The sequence below is a fragment of the Electrona antarctica genome (assembly GCF_951216825.1).
Source record: "Electrona antarctica genome assembly, chromosome: 3".
NCBI classification, from domain to species: domain Eukaryota; kingdom Metazoa; phylum Chordata; class Actinopteri; order Myctophiformes; family Myctophidae; genus Electrona; species Electrona antarctica.
In genome coordinates this window covers 25,104,542-25,109,937 of record NC_136808.1, presented here as the reverse complement: position 1 = coordinate 25,109,937, position 5,396 = coordinate 25,104,542, and the positions used below count along the sequence as shown (strand labels likewise).

At 47.8% G+C, this 5,396-nt stretch overlaps 1 protein-coding gene across 1 annotated transcript; it reads right to left on the bottom strand.

Moving 5' to 3' along the window:
* Nucleotides 1–3,470: 3,470 nt before the first annotated feature.
* Nucleotides 3,471–4,367, bottom strand: LOC306919707 (endoribonuclease LACTB2-like; the record flags this gene model as incomplete). Its single annotated transcript, XM_079496261.1, has 1 exon — nt 3,471–4,367. The coding sequence occupies one exon, from the start codon at nt 4,365–4,367 to the stop codon at nt 3,471–3,473; it is 897 nt and encodes a 298-aa protein (XP_079352387.1).
* Nucleotides 4,368–5,396: the final 1,029 nt, after the last annotated feature.

The window sequence follows — 5,396 nt, the reverse complement described above, 5'->3', positions numbered from 1 at the left end:
GTCTTAAGTCAATAAATTACTCATATTACTGTAACCATTGTAATAATTTTGTAGGTGAAACAAACTGCATTATCATGATCCTATATTTGTTTCCTTACACTGTAAGGTCTGTGTCCACGGAAGTCTCTGCTGATCTGATTCTTCTTCCTCCTTTGTATGGGTCTTTGCAAATGCACAAACAGAATGGAAAGAAAAGGTTATATTATAGTGTGACAGAGTGACAAGCATTCTACATATTGTAATGTGCACTGTACATAGCCTACATTTCTCAGGAGGCCTGAATGACTTCCATTCCATTTTCTATAAAACAGCCACATGGTTGTCATTTTGTAAAGCAGAACCCCCTGAATTTATGTTGTTAACCTGATCGTCTAGCTAAAACCTGGCATCCAGCCTGCAGTGGAACTTATTACCTACACTCATTAAACAAATAAGAGGCAAATACCTTGACGTTCACTCAATGACTAAATGCGACCACATAACAGGAATTCTGCCACCTGTCATGATGGTTGTTTGGGGGGGGGGGGGGGGGGGGGATTTCAACAAATCAGTTTTTGATAACATTTGCCTCTGTCGTGTGACTTAGTTTCATTTAAATGAAGTAACCCGGAGAATATCTATGTTGATTTTGGTATGTCTGTATGCTGTCCAAGTTAGTATGATTTTATGTGGACCCCAGGAAGTATTATAATAGTAACCAAGGGAGCTGAAGTGTAGTGGGGATCAGGAGTATTTGTAAAGGGAAGTAGTAATACTAGAGCTGTAGTAATCCTGGAAGTATAGTGGTAGTACTGGTAACCACAGTATTGTTAGTAGTAAATGGAGAAAAATAAGCATCATGACAGTTTCTCTCACCCTTCTGCTCATGCATGGCAACATGTCTTCTACACACTTGCCGGGGATCTCTGGGCCTGTTGAACATCTTTGGATTGTGGACGCTGAGCTTGGCTTGTTCTCATCTGTCCAACATGTCGGCGAGTCGTTGGTCATAACCACAGCCAGAAAGGAGTCCATGTTAACAGACCTGGAAGTCAGCTACAGCTGATATTCCAGAGTACAGTTTCATAGCGAAGCAGGAAAAAGGTGCTGGATGACACGTGGCATCTACACAAGAATGCTATGAATGGCACTTAATGTTACGTGGGAGGACCGCGTCAGCAATGTGGACCTGTACAGGGGCTTTCCGCAGGTCACGGACGAAGTCCGGGAGAGAAGGATGAGGCTGGCGGGGTAGTACGCCAGGGACCTGGAAGTGATGACGAGCAAACTGACGTGGTGGGAGCCGACCCGAGGCACAGCTGGGAAGGGAAGGAGGCGCATCACCTACGTCGACACACTGCGGCGCGACAGTGGAGCTAGCAGCACCGCAGAGCTCCAGACCTTGATGCTGGACAGGAGAGGGGGGGAGTGGAGGGCGGCAACCCAGGAGTCCCGCGTCGGTGTCAGCTCGTCCGTGCATTGCACCATCATCAGACACGATCTCCTGATAGCTTTGATAAACTTTTTCCAAGCAGCTTAACCTTGGCTTTGAGCTCTGAAGCGTTGGGACAACGGGGCGGCTATCCAGGAGTCCCGAGTCGGTGTCAGCTCGTCCGTGCATTGCACCATCATCAGACAGGATCTCCTGACAGCCTTTGTAAACTTTTCCCAAGCAGCTTAACCTTGGCTTTGAGCTCTGAAACAGTGGGACGACGCCCGCCACTCCACTGGGGTCTGCAGGGTCCTTCAGCAATATGCACAGATAGTAGATGATTCGATGCATGTAAATGGCTTCATTGATGACGATGTCCTTGATCTTGCTCATCTCAACGAAAGTGACGCTCTCCCGTCCACAGACGTAGCTGTGTGAAAGCTGAACGCCCAGCGAGCCGATTAGCAGCACGGACTCACGGTCAATCTTCACAAAGTGGAAGTAAACCATCAATCCCGCCAGGGCGATCAGGGTGGCACTGGGCAGCACCGCAGTGATTTGTGTGAAGAACACCGCACATGCCAGGAATGCCAGAAGCCACACAGAACATGTGGAGACCATCGCCCTTGTGATGGACTTTTTGGGGTAACTCACAGTGAACTCCCTGCAGAAAGTGGAGTGACTCCGACAGTCCAGAGAGATCCTTTTACCATGAATGTTGGTGAAATTCTGCTCGTCCATCGTGAACCGCGGTGCAGGGGGCTGTCTGGAGCATATGATGATGTTTTAAGATGTTATCACCATTAGGGAAAAGTTCCGCAATCATCATCAACACTACACGCATTGCGAGGCAAAGAACCATCGTCCGGCTCTCCTTTTTGTACTCACAACGATGCAGACAATTACGACACAATGATGTAATATTTATTTGCAATTCTATTTATCTATTCAAAAACCTGACAAATGTAAAAATAAATTATTGTCACATACCCACTATATTGTGTCAACACGGACCTCACTGGATTATACAATTTAGGCATTTTAATAGCAGACGCTCTTAATCCAAAGCGATTTACAGTAAGCAAGAAGAACACGTGGTAGTACATTATATTTATGCATTTATAGGGCCATATGTAGTAGTAGCCGACTGTATAGTAGGTGACACTGGACACCAACCACACTTTTCTCGTGTGGAGCAAAGGCCAATAAAGGGAAACTGAAATCCGCTAGGTGTGCGTCCAATGCATCACCTGATGTTAAGTGGAAAACTTTGTGAGATGAAAACTTCTCTGGCAAACAGATAAATATAACACTGCGTGAAAAGAGGAGTTAACGGGCAATTATGGGCACTGTATTTTGCCCATAAACCTCACGTTTAGCGGGCATATACAGTTAATATATGGTAATATACAGGTGTGATTGTGATGGTACAATTCGGCAGTTTACCAGAGTCTGCTGGAAAGTTTTACGGTAGTGTCCCGTAATATACACATCCGTATTCCATGCTTTTTGCGCAGTGTAAACTGACTGGAAACCTTGTCTATCAATACCACGTACCTACCATCACATTGATATTAGAATCTAATCGTGTCACTCAAAGAATGTCTCCTATGGGTCGCCATGCAACTCAGAGTAGACACATGTAGACGCATGTAGTTGCAAGCAACCATTGAATTGAACCAATTTAATTGCTTGGGTCGACTTGCGTCGACATGCGCCATGTGTGGACGTGCAACAGGACATATCACACCGCTGGGACGGACGCTAAAACCGCGTTGTTGCGTCTCGACCTGTTGGTGTGGTTTGGGCTTAAGGAAACAACTGGAAATGTATAGTGGAGAGAAGGTGACACTTCTTGATAAGCTTTGTAATGTACACCTAAAACTTACGCCTTGGTAAATCGATCCCAACCCCATCCCAATATGACAGACCACCCTCAACATAGTCATATGACACTTGCGGGGTGGTCCTTCATATTGGGATGGTATTTAGTCATGCCTTACAAGTATAATCTTCACTTTGCGTGATTCCACTTGAGTGGGTTTTGGCGGAGAGAGTGTCACACATTGCTCTTCCACATGTTCAGCTGTCTAGCATCATCATCATCATCCACCAGGACTATCTTGCCGTCTTTCTCCAGTTTCTTCAAGTGATGGATAAGGTTGACCTCCGCCGCTCCGTGGAGATGTTCGGGGGTGTCCTCGTAGACCGCTTTGACCAGCTCCATGGACGAGAAGGCCCGCCGTCCACCTCCGGCCCGGATGACCGACAGAATCTGCTGCTCTCGGAGGGTCCGGTGGCCGATGTACCCTCTGATCGCAGCGTCTGCGTTCTCGATCGTGGGACCGTGCCCCGGGTACACTCGCTCGGCCCCGGCGTCCAGCAGGACCTGCAGTGACGCCATGTAGTCATGCAGGTCCTCGAACACGGCCGTCCCCTCCCCCAGGACGCAGTCCCCAGAGAACACCGCCCGCTCCTCCTCCAACACCAGGGACATGTGGTCGTCCGTGTGCCCCGGCGTGGACAGCACCTTGAGCGTGGCTCCCTCCGTGCGGATCACGTCTCCGTCCTTCAAGTAGGCGTACTCCTCGTCGTCTCCGTACTTCTCCACGGTGGCGGCGGCGGCGGGAGGACGGCGGCGAGGCAGTTTGCTGACTCGTACCCGGGAGCAGCCGGCGATGTCCCTGCAGATGTCGGTGACGCCTCCCGCGTGGTCGTGGTGCCAGTGGGTCACGATGACCTCCTGGATGGTCGCGCTGAACTGGCTCAGGGCCAGTTTCAGGTTGCTGATGTACTCTGGGGTGGCGGGTTCTCCCGCGTCGATCAACACCCGGGTGTCCCCGGTGCCCACCAGATAGGTGTTGGTTCCCTGGAGGGTCATTGGACCCGGATTGCAGCCCAGCACCCTGACCACTCGAGAGGACAACTGCTGGATGCGTGGAATGATTGCACTCATAGTTGTTGTTAATTCAAGTATAATTTACACGGTAGATGTCCAACCTTATTATACTAGAAGGAACCTGAACGTATGTTCTGACCACGAGTAAAAACGTGTATTTAGCTTTGCTTTCCTTACGTGAGTTGACGTTGTTATAAATGTACTTCTAGGAAGGCATATAAATGGTAACTTTACTCTCCACGCCACAGCTCGCCTCAACTGAAAACAAAAAGGGGCCACGATTAGCCAGTAAAATACCAGTCCAAATGCCTTCAGGTCTCATAATGAAAGCACTTTTAAGTGGCTATACGGTGTGAAAATCCTTTCTTTGTAGAGGACAGAGGAGCTATGACAGTGTTAGTGTACCTGGCCAATGGCTGAAATTAAAAAAGAAAAGTTTGGTTAGGTAATTTAGTTAGGTAATTATGCTTGTCTGAAGCCAGTTCTTGTACCCACTATAGTGCTAGTATACACAATTGTGCAAGTAATAATGACAATGTGCAAATAATTTAACACAATTATTATTGTTTTGTTTGTTAATTTGAATCAGCAATTGTATTTTTGTTTATTTTACACATATAGGACTACACATTGAATCATATACAAGTATTTGTTATTGCTGTCCTCACTCAATTTAGTTGTCTTTCTATCTTGCGGATATATCCCCTAAGCTAGTGTTGCAGATCCACTGATGTTAACAACATTTATGACATACAAGCAGACACTGTGTGTTTTCAGCTGTGATGACAGTATTGTGACATATCGCGCATGTCCATATGTGGGCGTATAGGCTGATGTTGAGGATTTCCATATGGGCCTTGTCTATCAACATTGATTTGCTCTGATGGCAGGGATCTCCATATATGGCTATAATATGGGCACGCACACACGCACGCACGCACGCACGCACGCACGCACGCACGCACGCACGCACGCACGCACGCACGCACGCACGCACGCACGCACGCACACACACACACACACACACACACACACACACACACACACACACACACACACACACACACACACACACACACACACACA